The following is a 23,752-nucleotide window of genomic DNA, read 5'->3' as shown; positions in this document are numbered from 1 at the left end:
ATGGACACAAGTTTTGTTAATCTAGGAGTATTGTTTTGATTTCAGGTCTCTTCAAATAAAAAAAAAATGTTATTATGAAAAAAAATTGTACTTTAAAATTTGGAGTTTCATGATAATTTTGTCTTTATAAAAGTTTATAATGTAATCTATTTAGATGTATTTCATGAAAGCCAATATAAAATATTTTATTTTTCAAGTAAACAAACAAAGTTATATAATAAACTAAAATATAATGTCTACATTTCATTTATTAATATTTTATATTAACTTTCATAAAATACACGAAGTAATATTTTATAATTTAATTTAAAAATTAAACATATTTTTTCATAATAATTAAAAAAACATATTTAATTCATTATTACAAGACGGTTACTTTTGTTTGGATATAATAAAACACTTAATAATATTTGTAATTTTTATATAATACTATATTTTCTTTTTTTATTTATTAATATGTATTTTTTAATTAATGAATAATAATAAAAGAATTTAATAAGTCATAAATAATAAGAAAAAATATGATACATTGATAATATTTTCTAAAAATATAAATAAAGTGAAATTAAACTAATTTCTTTATTAAATTTTTGTATTGATTACATAAATATCTTCTAAGATATATTTTTCAGATGATATTCTCAATCATCACACTTTTTTCCCATGAAAACAACTTATATTAAAGAAAAATAAAAGATTTTCAAACATATTCTAAACGGTTTCACTCGCTTGTTCAAAACATGACTACCATAATGTTAAAGACTGTCATTGCATTAACAGAAGTATAGTGGTTGAAATTGAACATAAAATCATTGGAAAATAGATTCAACAACAACTGTGTTATTTGTTATGTGTTGAAATTGGAAAAAGAAGTTGCAACTCAATGCATTCTTTTACATCTAAATAGGTTGATCCAGAGAAAAAGTGACTGAGTAAACTGTCAAATAAAAATCTAAAATACTTTCTACTAAGAATAATAATTTAAAATTAGTGATTTTAGTTCAAAATAACTCAAGTGAGGAGGCCTTTTACACATAATAAAAGATAGAAATTTATGATCGTAGATAACAAGAATGACTTTAGTATTGGTACTACTAAAAACTTAAATTCAAATTTTCTCAATCTTTATTGGCACAAATAAATTATTTTACTGTACAGGTTTCAGATTTTAAATTTCTGATTACTAAAAAAATATACTATATTTGGACGAATTTTAAAAAAAAATAGCGCTTTATTTTGAAAATAAAATTCTGCAAATGACGATGCACTGTACATAGGAAAGTGGGAATGCAACGGTCGATTTACAAACACACAGCAGTTGCCATGCCACAGGAGATATATACAAATAAGATGAAAGTAACCTAAACATAATTTCTCCTGCATTGTCTTCTCCAAAGCAAAAATGGTGGCAGCATCTGCATACGAGGAGACTCGTCGCAAGAGAGTAGAGGAAAACAGAAAGAGAATGGAAGCTCTCAATCTCCCTCTCCTCTCTCGAGCTCTTCACAAATCCCCTTCACCCAAATCTTCTCCGGTAAACCCTAAACTCTACATTCTAAATTTAATAATGTAATTCTTTTTTTATTACTTTTAATTTATTTACATCATTCATCTTATTGCATTTCATCACCTTTGTTTGATTGAAGTTAAAATCGATCAAGAAAAGCAGGACCACCGAAAAAGAGTTAGTTGTAGTGAGAAGATCTGGTCGTCTGGCGAAATTGTGTTCCCCTGTTTACAAAGAAGTCAGCTTCTGTCTTTTCCTTCTTCCATTAATTACTTTGGTGCTTTCATCTTCCATTCTTTTCTTACTCGGTGTCATCTTTTGACAGATGCCTATTGATCGCGTTTCTATACCTCGAAGGTTAGACTCTCTTTCTCGTCTTAACTTTCATTTTACTTTTTTTTAAACTAACCAAACATAATTTTTTTTTTCATTTGTTTTTGTAGATGTGTTAGCAATAGGCACAGAGATCTTAGTAATAGAGTATATGCCTCAGATGAAGCCAGGATGGAAGCATTAGAACAAGCAGAAAATTTAATGTCGGGTTTAAAATCTGATATCCCAAACTTCATAAAATCTATGCTCCAATCTCATGTCAGTGGAGGGTTTTGGCTGGTATGTAAAATAATACTGATTTTTTATTTTTCATATTTACATATACGATCATAAATCATGGTTGATTTCTTATTTAATAGTAGTTTTCTATTTTGAATTGTGTGCAAATTTGATGGGTAAATAAAATTGTTGACATTTATTCGAAGAGTAGAGAAAGAGAGAAAGAGGGAGATAACATAAAAAAATATTTTATGTTCTACTATAGCTGCTGATGTCTAATTGGATTAAAAGTTACCATAAGAGGGATTTATATCCTTTTGATCATTCAAAAGGTACAGCACAGCATTTTTATGTGGTATTTGAATATTTGAAGTCTTCCATGTGTAACTTAAAGATATTAAGTTGGCTAATGAATTTCAGGGAAAATTGCATACAAACCTCATGTTTTCTTGAAAGATATTTTTATCTTTTATAGTTAAAAAATATACTTTAACATATATAATTTTTTTACATTCATTTTATATTATTTTTTACTTTTTCTTTTCTTTGAAAAAGTATAAAAAATTATTTTTTTAAGATTATTTTATTTTTTGTTAGTTTTGTCAAACGAATATTCATGTGTCATGTTATCCTTTTGAGTCTTCACTTAACATGTATGTTTATTTTTTTTCATATTAAAAGAGCGAGTTAAGTATAAAAAGTATTGATATTTTTTGTTTTCAGTATAATAAAAATTTAAAGTAATCAAGGATATTGGATGTAGGATTCCTAAGAAAAGTTTATACCCATGTACATACAACACCAGACAACCTTACTGAAGAAGTTACTCAGTTAAATACTTTTTCAGGGCCTTCCAGTTCATTTTTGCAAGAGCAATCTTCCAAAAGGAGACGAAGTGATGACTTTGATTGATGAAGATGGGAACGAGTATCCAACAATATATTTGAAACGCAAAACAGGACTTAGTGGGGGATGGAAAGGTTTTGCGGTTGCTCATGACCTAGCTGATGGGGACGCATTAATTTTCCAATTAATCAAGCGCACTACGTTCAAGGTGACTCATCATACCCTTGTGTTTTAGTTTATTACATTTTTTATAATTTTGAATTATGTGAGCGCTATTTACTATTGTTAGAAAGAAGAAAAAAATTGTGATGTGCCTAATAATTAAGTCCATGACAGCTCTTTAAAACTTTAAATAATCTATAGTATTAGCTAAAAAGACTTTTTTTACTTATGTTAGGTAGTAATCTATCTAATGTTGGATGCAGAAAGCATAAATTTAAGTTGGACGTAAAAATTCACTTTTTACAAACACGAATATTACTAAAAAAATGATAAAAAGTTCAAAATTTATGTTAGTAAAAAATCCGACATAAATATTGGATTTTTTTTAAATAGAAGGAGTCTAACTGACTAACTCATTGACATTGAAGTGTACATCTGATACTTCATCCTGAAAGTTTTGGAACACATGCTCCTGTGTTTATAAAGTGTTGAAGTTCCTCTATCTAATGACAGATAAAATTTTCTTCCTAACCATCTCAATATTGGAAATGTAAAAATTTTGATGTATAAATATTGGCGTCGTTGATCAATTTATTTAACTAGGTTAATAATAAAAGTGAATTTATAAGGTGTTGACATAAATGTTGTCAAATACCTAAATATCCTGCCTACTGTAGTTAAAATTGAGATTTTAGATTTTACTAATAAAATTGTACACCCTACAATTTTGTATAGTATTTTTATTCAAATCCACACGTGGATGAGGTACGACAAAATTGAACAAAATTGTGAAATAGTATGGATTGGGATCACTCCACTACCTTTATCTTCTTGGGTGAATGAGTTTAGTTTAAATAAAACATAAAGATAATTGAGACTTAATACAATTAAAAATTCATCATGTTATGTGTGCTACGTGTGCTGATACCATTCAGTTAAAAATTAATATAATTAAAATTCACTTTTTTTTTTTTCTTGAGCCGGAACACTTGTTCACTCTCTTGATGGATGGAGGTTTCAGTTAAAACAAAATTCAAACTCAAGGAGTGTTTCAGTTAAAATAAAATTCAAACCCAATTAATGGTTAAGGGTGTTTTCTACTCCACGGTCACATTGGCATAAATAAACTGTACTTTTTATAATAGACTGACCATACACTGCAGGCCAACTTTGTCTTAGTGATATTTGATACATACATCTGTTGTGGTTATTACACCATACACCTTCGTAATTCAGTTTTCTTTTCTGTTGTTACTTGATCCCTTTTGAGCTATCGCAATATTTGCTATTTACTGGAATTCTCTTTGAATTCTCTAACCATGACACATATTGTGGTTGCTAATGTTTTCTTTTCAGGTGTACATTATTAGAGCGAATGGTCCTTCAAAGGATAAACAACTCGAGTGAATTGCATTTGGAGATTGCAGCCAGTAAATTAATCTAGGTATTATGTATTCCATAAGCATTACCACTCATAACTTATATGAAAAGTAAGCATAACCTAACAATGAAATGTGAATCAGGGGAGATACTTAAATAATATTGTTTCACTAGGGTTTTTTGTTTGGACATCAATGACGGTGAGTACTTCTGAGATGAAAAATTAAGCAACAAGTCGGTTGTAATGTTAAAAGGCTGAGTTAGAAAAGGCCTTCAGCGGTAATGTCCTAGGCTGAGTTAGTACAAACAATTATCCTTTAGGGGTTGATACTTTAATTGTCCTAGGCTTTTGGACACTAACAATGGTGATTTGATAAAACCCGATAAGAAATTAAACAGCAAGTCTGTAATGTTTGAAAGGAGTACTTGTACACCTACAGAAACAGACAGAATAAGAAAATATCCATAGGGGAAGAATACAAACAAACATTCATTGCTTAAATCAAGATCCCAATACATATTTAACAAGAGAAAAGTGATAATACACACCAGGTGAGAACGTGTCACGGGGATACTCAAGACATACCTCAGCATGGGATAGGTACACATTACTTAGATATAGTACCAATTAGAATCAGAGTTTCATCCTGATAATAAAACCTCGACATTGTGTAAATTACCGTGACAATCTCGAAATCTGATTGGGGAATAACAAATAATACTTGTGGCACTGTAATCATGCATCTTAAGTTTTGTCCTTTTCTTAATTTATTAATTATATGTATTGAGTTTCTTAGTTGCTTCCGAGGGTTATGGCTAGGTTAGGCACAATAAATTCCAACTTTCCCATCACATTCTGTCCGGTGGTTGCAATCATACTCATACTAAATTTTGTATTTGTCGTCTTAAAGATACATGTGGGTCTTGTGTGTGTGTCATGGTGGGTGCTGTTACAGTCAGTTTCATTTTTGTCTTAATTCAACATTGTTCATGTGAGTCTTAAAGCAGTGAAAGTTTGCTTTTCTGTTCTAGTCGTGCATCATTTCTCTTAGTCTTCCCTCTAATGAATCCGTTGTTTATTTAATTTTTCTTTTTGCAGGAGCTCTAATGTAGTGGAAGAAACGTCTTCGGGCTCAGTTTGTGTGAAAGACCAACTTCTGTTTGTATGTATCCTCTTTGAGGAGTGCAAGTTCATGGAACTATTCTACTTCTGTAATCTATATATGCATATAATTGAATCGAATGACCCCATGACGAACTTCTTGAATCTGATGCTACATTGATAAGTAAGTAATTGACGAACGTTCTTTTTCTTTTTCCTATTTAAAAAACATGTTATGTGTGAAATTGTTGACTCCAGCACATAGCTGGATATCCCTTGGCCTAGCCGAGTGAAGAGCACAAAGGCAGAAAATAGTCTTGTCGCACATGTGCCATTGTGCAAACATGTCATCATCATGTGTTTACACTAAATCACTATTATTTTTCTTATTTCATTTTACCTTTTTAAATTTAATAAAAATTCTATAATTATGACAGCATTATAAAATAAAAATACTAAATGTTTGAGTTATATTTTGTTTTCATTAATTTGATTATAAAAAAAAATCAATTCACAGAAGAAGTTAAATGTGATATCTTTTTCAGATTTCTAAATGCAGAATGTAAATTATGTTACACGTCTTAAATAATTGAAAGATAATAGTAAGTTGGTGCCTCAATTTTTATTTATTTAAGTAATTATCTTGTTAAAATAAATAAGATCTCTTTAATTTTATATTCATCAGGAACTATTTATTTATTAAATGTTATCAAAAATATTTCATCATTCAAATAAGTCAATAAAAAAACATTTTCTTTTGTCATTTTTATGTATTTCATTTCATCCTATACAACAAATGAAGTAAACTTAAATCCTCACCATTTCGTTAAACATATTTAAAATAAACAAAATAAAAAATAACCATATTAATCATTATGAAATTGAGAATAATGAATTAACATGTCTTTGGCAATTTCACTACCACCCAATGGAAGCAACTCCACCTCCTATATAAGGAAGTTATAAAAGTGTTTTGATGGAAGAGTTGATTGTAAGAGGAAAAGAAGAGTGCAATGCATAATAATTGATTGAATTTGGAGAAGTTTGGAAATAGAGGATGTGGCGGAGATGCTTGGCTGGAATGGAATACGCGTATTTGAATTTTCATGAATATAATATCTTCTGTTTCATCACAACACAATACTTTCTCGGAAAGTTTGAGTCAGGTGGGGTGTTTACAGCTTGCAAATTCAAAACTTAATATACTTCTCTTATTACTTTCTATTCTACTTAACTTACAATTTCGTTTGAAAATATTTTTTTTATATTTTAACACCATTTATGTATCATTATGTGATTAGTTTATGTTAATGTTTATAATTATTATTATTAATTGTAAAGTAATTTTTGACAAATCACAAAATAACACGTATTAAAATGTTGTTAAAAGAATGTTATAAAAATATAATTATTCTTTCGTTTCTCTTTCACATTATCATCACATCTATCATATTTTTCAGTAAATCAACAAAATTATTTTTTAATTTAACAGCTTTCTAATGAAACAAATATCAAATCCATTTTATATTGATTCTGTTACTACTAATTGAAGTGTTAAATAAAAGATTATGCACCATAATTAGCGGGAACTTTCTCCCACAACAATTCTCTTTATCTTTTGGAGCATTTTCTAAAATCTTCCCTCACACAACATAAACAAAGGATCCTTCGATTTCAAAAATTAATAATTTCACATACACAAAATTTTTAAATTTATTTAATATTATTACTTTTGAAATAATATAAAAAATTACTTTTTTTTATAATATTTTACTTTTTTAATATATATTAAATAAATATAAATATACATCACTTTACCATATTATTTTTGTTCTGATTTTGATTTGATGATCTGTTCCTTTCGGCGTGGTGTGACGTGGATGCGCCAATTGTTTTTGTCTATAAGACTAAAATAACAAGCGCCGATGATTGCGGCTTCTCCGCATCCGATGTTCAGGTTTTTCCCCTTTTCTTACTTCAAATCAAACACCACTTTGCACACAACACATTTTTGCATTCTCACTACAACTATCAATTTTTTCTTACTTTTATAATTATATTAAAAATAAATTCATGCTTCTAATTTTTAACTTGTTGGCAGTGTGTAGCTTTCTATATTGACAGTTCATAAAAAATAAACTTAAATAATTATTTATTTTAGTAATTTTTTTTAAAATAAGTTCTGAACTAAAAAATTACTCAACACATACTGAACTACAAAAACATCATCTCAACTAGAAAACCTAATGAGGAGAAAATGTTATCACTGGAAGATATATTATTCAGAATTCAAGGAGTGAAAACGAGTTTGGTTATTTTTAACATTATCTTCAATCTCAGATTCATCGGAGGAAAAGAAAATGAAAAAGTCAAACAAATGTTTTTTCACTTTAAACTCTATAAACTTTGATCAAGTGAGAGTAGATCCGATAAACTCATGCAGTAGGTAGCTTTTTAGTTATAAAGGACAATGATGTTTTTGCAACATTTTTTTACAATATTTTAATATCATATACGTATTATTTTGTAATTGGTCCAAAATTACTCTATAATATATAATAATATTTATAAACATTAATATGGACTAATCACAAAATGATACATAAATATGTTAAAATATTGTTAAAAAATATGGTCAAAGTATCATTATCCATAACGTGTATTATTTTTTCTTCATTAATTATATAATTACTTTAGTATTATTTTCTATTTAACATTGGTGAACTAATAGATTATTGATATCTGTATGTGTAATACATCTTCGTTTCAAATTATAAGAAAGTATTTAAGCGGTGTTTTTTTTAGCATTGAGTTTTATTAAAATCACTTTAGTATATTCATTTTTTTAACGATAAATATAAAAATGTTGACTTGTTCTTTTTATTCTTTCCTTAATGCTTGAATTATGACAAAAGTTCAAAGAATCTAATCTTACATATTAAGACAAGATACGAAAGATGATTCTTCAAATTAAACGAAGATCCACCAAAGAACCCAAATATAATTAATATTCAATTAGTTTAAATATCATGTTTTTAAATTATTTAGTTAGGTCTAATGATATCTACTTACTTCACATACTGTTCATGACACGCATAAAATACATACATTTTATTAGACTAGAAATTCATCAATATTAAAAGTTCAGTAATAATTTTACGTGGATAGTATACTCTTATATTTACTTTTTTGCAAACTACAGCAACAATATATCCACACGCTTGTATATAATTTTAATAATTAAATTAGTCCTATAATTTTTAAAATTCTTTATTTAAACAATATATATATATATTTAAAATTTTGTAAAATAAAGTAGTTATCCTGGAAATTTCCGTCCTGACTCACTCTGAAAACATGTAGGGTAGGGCCTTCTAATTGTTGGCGAATTTGGATATCCCGATGTTACCCATACACTTTCTATTATTGCTTTTTCACAAATCTTAATTTACACTTTATGAATAACTCTCCCAAATTAAAAAAAAAACTCAATTATTAAAGAATATATTTTAATAAACTCATACTGCAAAATGGTTTTGTACGATTATTTATTTTGTTATTCCAGTAAGTGTTTTCTGTAATGTATTGAATCGAACATCAATCGCCTATACGATTTTGTAATAGTATTGGGAGTGGTGATTTTTTCATACAATTATTTAGTTACAAATTACGATAAAGTAATAATTTTTTATGGTAGTTAGTATAAGAAAATGATAAAAATAAAATTTGAATGGGTATATTTTTGAAGGTTGAGTGTTTTAGTTTTGGGTGGAGTAGATTTGATGAAAAAAAGTGGAGTTTGGGAAGTGAATTTGACAGGGAGGTAGAGTGAAGAAAACGTTGACATTGAACGTGCCTGGCTGGCGCGGACGAATGAAACGATGCGTTTTTGCCATGTCACGTCATTCACCGTGTTCTTTGGGGGCTTAGAAAGAAAAAGAAAACGGTTCATTCATTAATCTCTCTGTTTCGTTTAGTTTTGTGCTTTGTTGTCTCTGCGTTGTTGAGTGCATTATTCAACCATACAAACAAGAATGCAAGCTTTGCAGAACGCCGGGATCCGCGTTTTTCGACGGCTCCATTCCACGCTGTCTTAACCTCCCCCTTTCTCCGCATTGCCATCTTATAGTCATTTCCGTTACCACAATTGGTTGCTGTGTCCGATTCTCTCCTATTTTACGATTTTCTTGCAACCATATGGAGGATTAAAGCACTGCGTGTCGGTGTGTCGTGTCGGAGAAATTGAGGTTCATCGGCGCGAACAATGTCTGGTCTGGGTGAACGCCAAACGGTTCCCCTTTCGGTGCTGCTGAAGCGTGAGTTGGCCAACGAGAAAACTGAGAAGCCGGATGTTGTCCTCGTGCACGGTCAAGCCAGTGAGAATAAGAAAGGAGAGGATTTCACGCTGCTGAAGACGGAATGCCAGAGGGTGGTGGGAGATGGGGTTTCTACGTATTCTGTTTTTGGGGTATGTTATGTTCCTTTTTCATACCGTCGCTTCCTGCTTTTTTTTTTCTGTAAAAGTGGATTCAATGAATGTTGCAATTCGTGTGTGAGTTTTAATGTGATTGTGATGATGCATCGGAAGTCAATGTGTGTGAGATGTCTTATTTTATGTATGATACACTGACATGACATTATGATATATAAAATTGAAAGAGCTTTCAGTGAGTACAATGCAAATTCAGCTTGTTGACTGCCTACTTCTTGTTGAGTTGCATACAATTTGAAGTCAATCACTTCTTATTTTTGCTTAAATTTGATGTTTGGATCCGCCGTATCTCAGATGTGGTTTTTCCTCCTTAGTAAGAAACTGATAGTCATATCTTTTACGTTTCAAACTGTGATTTGTTATTTTTCTGTGGATTTTCAAACACACTCTTAGATAGTCAAAACTGGAGACAGTTCTAGCAAATTGCCAATGGTATGATTTCTCTTTCAACATGGAAGCCCATATTACTGATTTTATTGTTCACTTGCCAAGGTTTTACCCTAGAAGCGATTTTCCAAGAGTTTTCCCTCAGAATTGATTTTTCTAGCAAATTGAAATGATTGTTCACCGGCTACTTCTTGATAGCTAGCTTTTGTTTGTGTATGTGAAAGCAAGTAAAAGTTTTTTTTCTAATTCAGTTGCATTAGTTGAATGACAAGATTTTGTTCGCGGTTTTTCGATGATGCTGATGTTAATACAAAGTAAACTATTTTTTTCTTCTTGTACTTGCATTCTCTGATGTCGATGTTTTACAGCTATTTGATGGACATAATGGATCTGCTGCCGCTATTTATGCCAAGGAGAATCTTCTGAACAACGTTTTAAGTGCAATTCCTTCTGATCTTAACAGAGATGAGTGGGTTTCAGCGTTGCCTAGGGCTTTGGTTGCAGGCTTTGTAAAAACTGATAAAGATTTTCAAAGAAAAGGTATAAATGTAGTGTTTGTTCTTGTTTCTATTAATTATTAGCTTATGAGGCAAATTCGTGTCTTCTATTTGAAATCTTCATAGTAATGATGTAATGTTGCCAAAGAGTAGTGCTGTATCTTCTATGTAACATCGTACTTTTTAAAGAAATTATTGAGTGAAAAAGTAAACTGTGTTGGATAAAAAGTTAAATGTATTCAATACTTTTTTCATCTAGTAAGCTGTGGGAATTGATGGGAAAACATTATAGGATAACTTAGTATTACTCTTTACGTAAACAACTAGTCAATATTCTCAATTGTCAAAAGCAAAAAAAAAAAAAAATAAATTAAAGAATAGAAGGTAGAATTCATGCTGAATATGTTGACTATATCATGAAGCTCTCATAATATTTTTCCAACCATAAAAAACGTGCTTATATTTTCGTCAGCTATAGCTTTAATTGTCTAATGCATACCGAGAACAGTTTAATCTTGTTTAGGCATAAGGGCAGTTGAACACCCCAAATGAAAAATAAGACATTGCCATAGTTCTTGGAGAACATACATTTTCTAATGAAAATTACTAGCTGAGCTGTGACTGATAGGTTTTATACTTACGAATTACCAAGCTTTTTGTTGTATTTTCTTAACTTTTATGTTGATTTAATATACACTATTATCTTTACTTGTACAGCACAAACATCAGGAACAACTGCAACCTTCATGATTATAGATGGATGTGTTGTGACAGTTGCATCAGTTGGTGATTCCCGTTGCATACTTGAACCTCATGAGGGTGGGATTTATTACTTGTCAGCAGACCATAGACTAGATAGCAACGAAGAGGAGTGAGTTGTTACTGGAATGGTTTGTTTGAATAACTGTTGGAATTGCTACATTACATTGCAGCACCGCCTCAACCTTTTTTTTTTCTTTTAATCAGGAGGGTCCGCATCACTTCTAGTGGAGGTGAGGTTGGTCGTCTAAATACAGGGGGAGGCACAGAGGTATTTTTCTTTTTTAATTGTGATTCCTTTTTTTATCTTTCATGGAACTGATTCCCTAAAAACTTCAATACCTCTCACCACCACCCCCTTTTAGGAAAACAATGTCGCCATTGCTAAAATTGAAGCAGGGAGTGAGGCTGGTTGTCCAATGGGTTTGATGCCTCTGGCAACAGCAATATTTATCTTTCTGTGCACTACGCTTGAACAGTTAAACTAGATAAGCAGATATTAAGAAGTAAACTAGGTCAATTATACTGTGGATTGTCGAGAAGCGAGATAATTTTTGCTAGTTGTAGGATCACGACTTTCGCTTAACATTACTCATCACATGTCATCAATTTTCTTAATATTTTTAGGATAACTTTTGTTTACATTATTGGTGTTATACTGGTCATTTGTGATGATTTATAAATTATCTTCCTTTGCAATTTTCTAATATTCTCTTTATAAAAAACTTGCTTTTAAGTTGTCCTATACCTTACTAGATTAACGATATTTGTAGGTTGGTCCTTTGAGATGTTGGCCAGGTGGTTTGTGTCTCTCCCGATCCATTGGTGATAAGGATGTTGGTGAATTTATTGTCCCTGTACCACACGTAAAGCAAGTGAAGGTTGGCCATTTTTTTCTTGTGTTTTATGTTCATTAGTTGTTTCTCTCACGCTTCACTTCTTAATTTTACTTTAATGTATTGTATATAATTTTTTTGTATACTTAAGTTTAGTTCTTATTTGTTCTCTATCTCTGCTTCGTAGGCTGAAATAGTGGCATGATTCTCTTCCAATTCATAAAGAGCATTTAAATATTTTTTTTCTGAAGATTATCTATTTCCTTTTAAAACTCGAAATGATTGTTTCCTGTTGTCAATCCTTCCGTATTTTTTATTCCCTTACAGTGCTTAATTTCTGCATTTTCCTCTCGTGTCTGTTTGTGCAGCTTTCTACTGCTGGAGGCAGGATCATTATCAGCAGTGATGGTGTCTGGGATGCTCTAACAGCAGAAATGGCCTTTGATTGCTGTCGTGGCATGTCAGCTGAGGTTGCCGCACCACATATTGTGAAAGTATGCACATATTTTACATAAGAAATTAATGTCAAATGATCAGCAATTTGTACTAAAATATGTACTAAAATTGGAGGGAAATATTACTTATTTCTATTTGTACCTACTGCTTCTTTTCTTCCTTCAGGAAGCCGTGCAAGCAAAGGGACTTAGAGATGACACAACCTGCATTGTTATTGATGTATATCCGCAGGAGAAGCCACCTACTTCAGGGACAACACAAAAGAAACCGGTAAAAGGAAGGCTTAAGTCCATTTTTCGCAAAAAGGCCTCTGAATCATCATCTTACATTGACAAACAATACGTTGAGCCAGATGTGGTACGGGAACTATACGAGGAAGGATCTGCTATGCTTTCAGAGAGGTCTGGTTTCATAACATGTTTTGTGAATGTTGGCATCTTGCTCTTTAGTTATATTCCTCTTAACATGAGACATCCTTGTCAAATATGCAGGTTGGAAACAAAATATCCACTCTGCAACATGTTCAAGTTGTTTGTCTGCGCAGTGTGTCAGGTAGAGATTAAACCTGGGGAGGGTATTTCCATACACGTGGGTGCGTCTAATCCAGGAAGGTTGCGTCCCTGGGATGGACCTTTCCTTTGTTCAAGTTGCCAGGAGAAGAGAGAAGCCATGGAAGGGAAGCGAACATCAGGTATTTGTTTCGTTAACGCATCCCCTCATTTATAACCATCGATGCCTCAAGTAATGCATGTCCATAATATGATTTTCTAATTCGACATTTTGCTTTCAGATAGACTTAGCAGCGGAAGTGACTAATGAATTATCATGTAAATTTGCATATTGAGAAACAAAGATTGTTACAGTAACGGGAAGCTCAAACTTCCAAGCAACAGTGACTTCTTTATTAGATTACAAGGGAGGCTTCTCTAAATACGGGTCTATTTTGGAAATTTTCATGAAGAACAGTGTGGAGCTTTCTGTGTTATTCCAGTGAGTAGATCAACAAACAATTGCAGCTTGATGGAAGAATTCTGACTTAAGAGAGGAGTTTGAACCACCGAAGTGTAGTGTTAAAAGTGGAAATGTACAACAGGACGTCGAGGTGATTCATTATTTTATTCCTTTTTTCTCCCCATATCCATTCATCTGTATATAGGTCTTTGGAATCACGAAATCGACCTTTAATGGAAGTGGCCTTTGTTGTATTGTGCTTCAGAGAGGGTATTCAGTTTCTTTTCTTGGGAATACAAGGGAGTTTATTTGGAATTCATGTAGACCAGTTCCACTATAGAATAGATGTTTTTCAAAAAAGAAGAAAATTTTTTATTCTCGTTAAGGTTTCTCAACGATTTTTTTCTGGTAGCATTCAATTTTTATTGTTTCTTTTACCATGCCTATATTATCTGTTTTGTATTAGAAATGTTTCCGCCTTCCCCGTCCCTTTATTTTTCCGGATTAACGGGTTTCTTTCAACCCATTTCATTGTTTTTGAAGTCTGTTTTCTATATTTTATTCGGGAAAAACCACAAGTATCTTCCGTACATTCATGTCTAAGCCTTATGGAACAATTATGGATGACAACTCTGTCGAATATTCAATATTCAAATTCGATATTATTGGATGAGTTAGTACAACTTCAGATAGTTGATCCATACACGTGATAGTAGCAAATTTTTTATAAAAATAGTTTTCGTAAACATTTATATAAATGATTCTCAAGAATATTATTTTGTAAATAAGCAGTAATTTTTTTACTCTACAAACTTTCTTTTTGCTTTTATAGGGTTTTTTTAGTAATAATTAAATGTAAAATTATCAAACAATTTTTATAATAAAGAATTAGAAATAAAATATTCCTATCAAAATTGGATAAGAACTATATATATTGATTTTCTTCAATAATTTTATTCCTAGGAATGTTATTCCTGCCGAAAGTTATTCCTACTGAAAAAATGTGGCATTTACACTATCTCGTTCCCCACCTTCAAATTGGGTATTGATACATCACCTTTGAAGAAAGTGACTTAATTAGAAACGAAAGGTTTTTTATACTAATGTTTGTGGAAGATGACAAGTTCTACTCTTCGAGTAAAGGTTTTGTTTTAAAAATGACACCAAGCCAAGTAAGAGACAAGAAGAGGAAAAAAAGAGAAATAAGTGATAAATAATGTACAAAATATTGGTTTTTTGCGTAGTAGTGTAAAGCGTTGTGCATGTTGAGATTTTCCTATTTTATTAGTTTTTAGGAGATACCAAAGTGTGTGTTATCATCCAAGTTTAATGAACGTCTGGTTCAAGAGGTGTCACATACGTGTAAAATTTCCATTTCATTTTATTTTATAGGAGGCACTAGACTAAGTTGCCACTAAAGTCTTGTCAGCACTTCAACCATATATGTGGGAAGAGGCAAGTCGATCGCTACCAAAATCATATCAGTATGCTTGATGATGACATGTTTAATCGTGACATGCTTGAGTAAGATTGCATCGAAGGTCTCTAGTTTTTTTATCTTTTGGAACAGCCCCTTGAGATCCCCTTGAGATCCCCTTGAGATCTAAGGGGACTAGAATGAATTTGAAATTTGACCATGTAAGCTCTTACCTAATCTGAAATCCTAAAAAATGAATTTGGAATTTGACAATCCATTTTGGCTTAAGATTATGTATTTCAGAGTGTATTCCGCGCCTAAAAGCGAATTCCAATACGATCTAGGTGAATGGCTTTGCAACGGTGCAATGGAAACACACATGGACCACCCCGCAACAATCTATAGTCTCTCTCTGTCAAGCCTAGCAAAGATTCACGCAACAAAACAGAATGGAAACATAGCATCAGAATCCAAGCGAGAGGCCAAACGATATCATCAAAATAAAAGCAAACCGTTATCATAAGTATTCCGAACAAAATTCACTAAGCAATTCAACGAGTAATGCACAGGAAATCACGACCCGAACAAGAACTTGCGCGAAATCTAGATTATCATGCAGCTCAACAATTATCAATAGATTGTTATAGTTGAAGAAAATCGGTAGGTTGCAATCATTCAATTATTTGTTTCCTAATTCTTTGAATCTGCTTGGGTAGATCTTCTGTTCTCACAACAAATGTAACTTAAATGTGCTTCTCTATGCGCAAACTACGAAAAGAGGAATATGTCCATTGGAAGAGAATTAAAAGAAAAAGCGATGTGAAATGAGAATTGAGAATCTAACGTACCTGAGAAGCAGAGAAAGGACAGAAGATGCACAACGAAAGTGGAAAGAAGAAGGAAAAAACGGTTTCAACATTGAGATTTTGCAATTTATACTAACTTCGTTCATGCTCATGTTCTTGCCGCTGACTACAAGGACCTTCTATATGTTAGTTTAATTTTGTTTGATATAATTTTAGAAATGAATTCTACTGACACAACGTGTTTAGTAGAAATGGTTTTGATTAATTTGTATGAATTTTACATATTCAAATTGCAAATTATATTACTATCTTTTATTAAGGAACTTTTTAAAATTTATTTGTCTTTGTACTTTGAAAATTTAAATCAATCGATACATAAATTTTCTTCAAAACCGCTTTCACATAATTTGGAATGACTTTTAAATTATATAACTCAGCATAAATAATTTAAAAATACAATTTGGATTACATATGACTGTTTAACAATATTGTAAAAAAAGTTATTTCATATTCTACAATCAAAAAGTTTGAAAAACAATTAGATTGTATAATAAAATCACCAACCATTTTTTTCACTTCTGAATTAATTGATATGTAATTTTATTCTAGATTAAATGAATGACATTTGTATGAGCACAATACAATATTAATATTAGTAAAGGTTTCACTTTTTGATACTCAATAAATTTTTACATCCACTCCCATTCGTCTTTTTATCTTTTATCTTTTTTTTATAAATATTAAAATTAAAAATTTACCTTTTAATATAACTATATTGCCCTAACAGTAGTTGTCAAGTGATTATATTTAGTGTAAAAAAACATTTATTACCTATTCATTATGCTGTCTTCGAGATATTATTTATTATTGATCTTATGTAAATAAGTATTTATGTAACATTTTTGTGTTTTGTTTATTTTCATATATGTTTAATAATATTACATTATTTAATGATTGAGATTCAAGATAACTTAAATATACTTTATTCTCTTAATCCTTTAAAATATCTTTTAAGAGAGGAGAAAATCGTAAAAGAATTTTTGACTAAAACATGGTGATTATCCAATGAATTTTGAAGTTGAAAAAACAACTACTATTATATAAACATTAATATAATAGTATTATTTATTTTCTAAAGGAAGGTAGAAATTCAATAAGCAAAATGAATGATATAAGAGGAAACCAAATAATCAGTGTGATAATTGTTTATGATTCTTTGGTTGGGATGGAATGCGTAATGATTGATATATAAAGATAATTGAGTAGTCATTTCATGTGCTAAATCCAATTAAAAGCCAAGAAAAAAGATAGATATCTGTCTCTAGAGAATTTATGCTTCCTCATGCAATTACGTCTAAGAAGTCCTTTGTGTCCTCGAAAAAGCTGGTAAGAATTCTCATTTTGCTTTACAGCACATATATTTTGCCATTTTCTCATAGTTCTGGAGTTAGGTCAAATTCCAGTGAGAAGTGCAAAAAGATAAGGTTTAGCTAAACTACAATAGGTATGTTATTTTACTCTTATTGGAGGCCATAGAACTTACAGTTGCAAAGTATGTGATCTTTAAAAAAATCGCTTAGTAAATCCTTAATTAGGTCAATACAAGAGCTAAATCACGTCGAATTGACAACAAAAGTCAGCAAAAACTAAGTAAATATGAATGTTGGGGATACGTACATTAATTAATTGTTTAGGAATATGCATGAAAACATCAAAATCGAATAAAGCAGTTGCTGCAAATCCATTCAATATTGCAATGATGCATGCTAAGATGAAAACGTGATCCGTTTTCTCGGGGATTTTCTGAAAAAGATGAAGTACTTTTTTTTTCTCTGACAAGTTGAAACGAAAGAAATGCATATGAGTGATCCTGAATGCGATCCAAAGTAAGGTAGGTTTCGTTGTTGGCTGGGAAAAAGGGGTGGATATTGAATGGCTAATAAGCAAAAGGATCTCTATGTTGTGGGATTGTGAAGGATTTGTTTTATGCAATGGTATGATAGGTTCTCTCTCTAATGGAAAATGTTATTTTGACAACAAAAGTTTGACACAATTTTGACAACGGCGACGTGGCAGCTGTGCATTGGCTCAATGAACCGGAGTGAGGGGTATTTTGGGTTTTTTCTGGTTTGTTTTCAATTCACTGAGCCAATGCACAGCTGCCACGTCGCCGTTGTCAAAATTGTGTCAAACTTTTGTTGTCCAAATAACATTTTCCCTCTCTAATTATCTGAAAAAGAAAAAGACGAGAAATGTGGAATATAATATAAAATATAAGGGTGAAAGTGGTGAGGATGGTTCAGTCGAACCAAATAATGGCTCCATGATTAAGATGTTGACCTTAACCATGAATACAAAATTCCTTTATGCTTGCTGCATGGACCACCACCGCATGCACGTGTGTGTGGGTCTGTCACCACCCCACCACCTAACTATATATATATATGTATAGTATACTATACGAGTTTTATGTATATAAAAAAATTGTTAGTATTTTTCTCGAGAGAAAAAGAAGAGTATACGAATAGGATAGAGCAGTAGTCAATGTACACGTAGATGATGGCCACGCTTTCTTCCCTAAACGACATTGGAGCTTCTGTTTCTTTGAGCTTTCGTGTTCATCAATGAATCAATGAATGGATGAATGGGTGAACTGAATCATTCCCACCAGCTGGCGCTGATCGTGGCCCTCTCCAAATCTCTTTTTCAATTCAGGAATTCCCTTTTACTTATGCTTTTCTGTAGTCTCTCTTTTCTTTCTAAGTAACATACGTTTTGACAAATACTTGAAAGAGGTCCATGGTAAGAGTGAATTTTACGAAGTTTAGGAAAGTGTATCGGAAAAAGGTACAAGATAAAGCATGGAATTTGACTTGGTCGTACAAAACTCTTTTTGGGTGATGTTTAAAGATTCAACCGTGCACCGTCTGGCTCTAGCCTCCTAGACTACTAGCTAGAGTTGGCTAATCAATTATCCTTATGATTTAATAATGTACAAGGGAATTGGAATTGATTTATTTTTGTGCAGGGAGCTTCGCACTGATGGGAAAAAAGGTCCAAAATTTCTCGAGTGAAATCCGCCATGCCAATCCCATCTTCCTTTGGTGGCCAAATTTGGATGTTTGTGATCTCATTCCCAAAACCAGCACAACAATTGCTGTTGGAACTGATAGGGACCCAACAATACGCACCACTAACCATTTTGACACACCACAAAACACGTCTCATCTCATCTCATAAAACGCAAATAAGTGTGAAGAAAAATATGCATCCATTATTGATAATTAATATGCTTGTTAATCATCACACGTAAATAATACGCATACACACACAGTTGGTGTCTTATGAAAAAAATTTTAAAACAAGACACACCAAGTCCAACAGTGCTTTGACAATGACTCTCTCTTTCTTTCCATGTTTTTCGGTTCCCTTATCCCTCATAAAGCTTTGTTAACATCCATACAACAAAGAAAAGATCACAGCACCTTTTTCTCTATCTCTCTCTCTCTCTCTCTCTCTCTCTATTTCTACTAAAAAGAAAAGATCATAGAGCGAGAATTTCACACACATACTTGTTAGTCTTCAAGACAACCTCAACTGTAATAATGGAAACACATCATCAACCCCAAAAGAACACAGAAAACGATGTGCAAAAGAAAACTGAAGAAGGAGTCCCCAAGGCAGCTTCACCATCCTCTTCCCCTTCTCATGAGTTCTCCTTTACAATCTCTCTCCATTCTTCTAACGCCACAATCCTTGACAAATCCAAAACCCCACCTTCTCTTGCTGTTGATTTATCTCCTGCTGATGACATTTTCTTCCACGGTCACTTGCTTCCCTTACACCTCTTATCTCACTTCTCTTCTTCTCCTCGCTTTTCCACCAACTCCGTCGACAGTTTCACTCTCCCCATCAGAGACTTCTTAGAAGACGAAAAACGTACCAGCTGCAACACCAGCACCAGGAGCAACATCACCATAGACAGCATTACCAACTCCAACAACAAAGAAAACCACAACAATAGAGTCACAAAGGAAGAAACCAAGTCCAAGCCTGGTTTCTCATTGTTTGGGTCATCAAAAGGGCGTAAAGGGTGTCCGGTTAGAGACAAGGAAGATAAAGAGAATAGTAAGCACAAGAAGAAACTCGGGTATGATGTGATGCATGCACTGAAGAAGTACTTGAGAATGGTGCAGCCACTAGTGCTTTTCAGAGGGAAAAGAGAAAAGGTACAGTTCCATGGACAGGCTTATTCTCATTCAGGGAATTTGATTCGGAAAACCAAGCCTGAATTGAGAGGAAGAAGAGGTGAGTTTTCAGCACCGGCATCCATGAGAACTTCTCCATCAAACAGCGGTCTTCTCCTTGCAACCGCTGCTCTTCCTCCTTCCAATGACAGCACCATGGAAGAGTTGCAAGCAGCCATTCAAGCTGCTATTGCTCACTGCAAAAATTCTATTGCAAAAGAAGAGAAGCTCAATTGCTGATACGCACGTGGTAGAAAATATTTTTGTTACTAGTTTTGCTCATTATTGTCGTAGCTTTGGTGTTTTATAGTATTTTAGTAATGTTAAATCTACGTCAGAAGATTGTTACACTTGGTTGCTGCCCATACGTAATTCTTGGTTTCTAACATTCGTCGGGTTGAAATTTATTTTTTAAAACAATATATGTGATTAAGTGATAAACATTGATGATCGAAATATAATTAACAAACTGGTAAATGCAAGTCTGGTGTGGTTTTTTAGATGTGGATAATATTTTCGTATTTTATTTTCACACACACCAAAAAAATAGTATTTTACCACTGCATTGCGGTTGCAGAAAAAATTATGCGCCATTATGGGAGTTTGACAAGAAGGGCAAGTGTAAAAAGTATACAAGTCAGAGAAGATTGATGATTTCTGTCTTGTAGCGAATAGTATCTCATAAAATTCAGAAAACTCTGTAACCGAGTCTTTTTCCATGATGAGGTGATTGAACAATTGTCGCTCACCATGGGCCTCTCCTCCTTATGGAAATGGTGAAGGATGGACTTTTCTAAGTAAAATCTTATGTTGGAGTGTCGTAATCATGAGAAGAAAAAAAAATTGGCTACAGATAATTTTACTCTACTGCATTGTTTTTTCCATCAATTACTGTTAAATTAGTCAAAATTCGAGATATTGAAAAATGCATTGATCTACACTGATCCATAGAAAGAGATAACAAAACAAAAATGTTTACGATTTTTTAAAATAAGACTCTGATGGGAATTCTCAGTTCTGACATATCAATGATGAGCACGCATGTAGTAGCTAGAGACGCGTCAGAAAACTTAAAGTCTAAACTGCCTATGTTCTCTGACATTCTCCTCGTAGATGATCTGCAATGACGAGAGGTTTTGTTTATCTGTTATTTTTTATGTGTATTTTTTTCATTTCCTAATGTGGTGTTTATTTTCATTTTGTTTGAACTTTTCTAAAAACAAGGCAAATGGAAATGTATTTTTAGAGGCGAAAGTACTAGATTCCCTGCCAAACAATCCGTTCTACGTTGTCACAATCCTGTCCCCATTGTAAGAACTAAGAAAGACTGTATTCATGGAATCACGAAGGTGAAGTAACAACTGTCACTGACTTATACGTACGTAAAGGGTGGGACATGTTCTTTACAGGCTTAACAGTTACGAAAGCGCAACGTAAACCAACCAAGCCCTATGGTCAGAACAAGGAGAATCAACATCATTATGCGATTACACTATAAATTTAACTACTTATAAAAACACTCTTCTTTTCTGGGCATCAAATCATAAAGTCAAAAAGGTCAAATCACCTTTTTGTAGCCCCTACACATGAAGGCAATGAATGAAATTAAAAAGGCAGTGGAGGGTAGGATTATTATATCATAATAATGCATTAAATCAATGAACGGTGGTGAATGTGGATAGGGATGGCATGGTCACAGAAGCATCAATGGGGCGTAAAGTTTCAAGTACAACAATTATATGAAGGTTATATATAATGCAGGGAAAATATATATCTATATATATATTCCCCACATGTAATTATAAGTTGAGACAGTAGTGATGAAAGTCATCAAGGTCTTGAGAACAATTAATGATAAACATAATGATGAGCTTTGATATACTATGAAAGTAGGGTTAGAATTTACAAAATGTTCTCTTTATGAAGAGGACCACCATCTGCGATCGCTGTTGTACTATGAGTCGAATTGAAACAAAATCCCATTCTATATGCAAAGTGCATGTGCTGTGTTTGACCATTCCACTTTACTAAGGCATGCACAACAAAGGGGCATGGAGTACCTCTTCGTGTGTATCTGGTAATTATATTTAGGATAACTTGATAACTTCCACTCCTTTCCTTTCTATGCGTTGCACATCAGAACGCACACATTATCGATAAAATAAACTTTATGCATCATATTCGCATGTTTAAATTGACTCAATTTTCAATGATATACATACAATTTACTACAAATAAAACTGCAACTTTGTTTCAGGGATGAACATAAGGAAATAAGAAAAGAAAATTGTCTCTAAATGATCCAATCCCACTAAGCCCACCAACACATTTAGGACCACTCGATCTGTCCTTGAAAATGACGCATCATGCCATCTTGTTCTGTATGTATTTAATTGTGATGGACTGAAATTACAGTTTGTTCATGAGATTGGGTCAAGAAACAAATGGACCAAAAGCCCAAGAACGAACCAATTTTCCTGTGCAAACAGAGAAACTATAGTATTTGTATTCCAGAATGATTATAGTCGCCAATAATTTCACAACACATAATTAACTGTTTGTGGTATAGTTCCCACTCCTGAGCTTTATCACCAATGGAAAAGCAGAATAAGTTTTTGGACGAGATTAGAATTCAAGACATTAACTGCATATTAGAATGATGGAGCAATCAGTATTTCAGGAAAACGTATTAGAATAGCAGGTCGTAATGGAATACTCCACCACAAATTAAGCTACACTATTAGATGTATGGAGCCATGAACTGGTGTGCTAAATCCACAGATTGACGCTCGGCTGGGTTTCAATCGGAGAAAACAAACACACTGAAAATCGTGGTGTAAGTCCAAGAACATGTGAAGGTAATTCAAAATGGTCCCACAGATTGAAGATATACGTAGATGTGGAAAGTCCCGAGTGTATATATGTGTTTGTATCGTTGTATCCATTTGCAAGAAGAATAACCGGCGCAGCCATCCACAGAAAAGTTTGAGTTCTTTGTGGTCCCTTCCTTTCCTAACAAAACAACAACCTAACATTACTGGGTTATTATTGTTCATTACTCATGACATGACGCATGTCAGAATCATTATCAGAGTTCAGTCTTATACCGCCTTTCACACTGGTCCTCCAGACAAGACAACCATATTAGGCATATAATTGGAAAGTGACGGTGTCTATATTTATTTATTTTTTTTGTAATTCATATATTCATATATAAAAACTTAATCTTTATAGAACATTTTTGGATTTTGGATTTTTTTTACCATTTATAATATCCCCCTCGTAAAGCATTCTCCTCGTCTAACGAACACAAAGATACAATTATCTCTGAATCAAGTTTGTTGATGAAAATGAC

The 23,752-nt window shown here is 32.5% G+C and overlaps 3 protein-coding genes across 4 annotated transcripts; all 3 read left to right on the top strand.

Moving 5' to 3' along the window:
- The first annotated feature begins 1,347 nt into the window (after window positions 1-1,347).
- On the top strand, window positions 1,348-5,714 carry LOC124819591 (B3 domain-containing protein At5g42700-like). Its single transcript, XM_088107305.1, has 7 exons — window positions 1,348-1,534; window positions 1,647-1,745; window positions 1,833-1,864; window positions 1,951-2,119; window positions 2,907-3,113; window positions 4,424-4,511; window positions 5,547-5,714. The coding sequence occupies exons 1-6, from the start codon at window positions 1,403-1,405 to the stop codon at window positions 4,472-4,474; spliced, it is 690 nt and encodes a 229-aa protein (XP_087963431.1). The 5' UTR covers window positions 1,348-1,402; the 3' UTR covers window positions 4,475-4,511; window positions 5,547-5,714.
- A 3,618-nt stretch (window positions 5,715-9,332) lies between these two features.
- On the top strand, window positions 9,333-14,320 carry LOC124819592 (putative protein phosphatase 2C 12). 2 transcript variants are annotated; one of them, XM_088107302.1, is made up of 9 exons: window positions 9,333-10,017; window positions 10,797-10,968; window positions 11,643-11,796; window positions 11,892-11,955; window positions 12,458-12,565; window positions 12,889-13,014; window positions 13,142-13,377; window positions 13,468-13,667; window positions 13,771-14,320. In XM_088107302.1, the coding sequence occupies exons 1-9, from the start codon at window positions 9,814-9,816 to the stop codon at window positions 13,818-13,820; spliced, it is 1,314 nt and encodes a 437-aa protein (XP_087963428.1). In that variant the 5' UTR covers window positions 9,333-9,813; the 3' UTR covers window positions 13,821-14,320. The 2 variants fall into 2 exon arrangements, with proteins under 2 accessions (XP_087963428.1, XP_047147100.1); XM_047291144.2 differs by having other exon boundaries at window positions 9,337-10,017; window positions 13,767-14,320.
- Window positions 14,321-19,434: 5,114 nt separating this feature from the next.
- LOC124846287 (BRI1 kinase inhibitor 1-like) lies at window positions 19,435-20,747 on the top strand. Its single transcript, XM_047323512.2, has one exon. It carries the CDS (start codon window positions 19,756-19,758, stop codon window positions 20,635-20,637), a length of 882 nt encoding a protein of 293 aa, XP_047179468.1. The 5' UTR covers window positions 19,435-19,755; the 3' UTR covers window positions 20,638-20,747.
- Window positions 20,748-23,752: the final 3,005 nt, after the last annotated feature.

The sequence above is a fragment of the Vigna umbellata genome, chromosome 2 (assembly GCF_029865625.1).
Source record: "Vigna umbellata cultivar VRB3 chromosome 2, Vumbellata_1.0, whole genome shotgun sequence".
In the NCBI taxonomy this organism is placed as follows: domain Eukaryota; kingdom Viridiplantae; phylum Streptophyta; class Magnoliopsida; order Fabales; family Fabaceae; genus Vigna; species Vigna umbellata.
Note: the sequence above shows the minus strand (reverse complement) of the source record. Positions and strands in the feature narration are given on the sequence as shown.